Source organism: Haliaeetus leucocephalus, unplaced genomic scaffold, assembly GCF_000737465.1.
Source record: "Haliaeetus leucocephalus isolate CR32 unplaced genomic scaffold, Haliaeetus_leucocephalus-4.0 Scaffold0, whole genome shotgun sequence".
Lineage (NCBI taxonomy): Eukaryota > Metazoa > Chordata > Aves > Accipitriformes > Accipitridae > Haliaeetus > Haliaeetus leucocephalus.
The window spans coordinates 7,302,137-7,302,520 of NW_010972436.1; the positions used below are offsets into that span (position 1 = coordinate 7,302,137).

At 72.7% G+C, this 384-nt stretch overlaps 1 protein-coding gene across 1 annotated transcript in view; it reads right to left on the bottom strand.

Moving 5' to 3' along the window:
* C1QL3 (complement component 1, q subcomponent-like 3) overlaps window positions 1-384 on the bottom strand; it is a 6,066-nt gene that overhangs the window by 5,370 nt on the left and 312 nt on the right. The window contains 1 exon segment of the mRNA XM_010576328.1: window positions 51-383. Coding sequence (XP_010574630.1) covers window positions 51-383 — 333 coding nt within the window.

The window sequence follows — 384 nt, forward strand, 5'->3', positions numbered from 1 at the left end:
GGAAGCCCCTCGCGTCCCCGGCCGCCCCCGGCGCCCGGCGCGGCGCCCACCTGGTTGTTCTTGCAGAGGTCGGCCCACATGCTGGTGCCGTCGCCGCCCCGCATGAGCACATGGTAGGTGAAGAAGTAGATGCCGGGGATGGAGCAGGTGAACTTGCCGGTGGTGGGGTCGTAGTGGTTGCCCAGGTTGGTGACCACGTCGTCGAACTTGAGCACCTCGTAGCCCTCGTGCTGCCGCTTGAGGCCGGCGTAGAAGGCGATCTTGGGGACGGTGCTGTAGGTGGCGGCGCTGATGGCCCCCGCCGCGTTCAGCCCCGGCGCCCCGGGGGGGCCCGGCAGGCCCTGCCGCCCCGGCTCGCCCTTCTCGCCGGGCGGGCCCACCGGG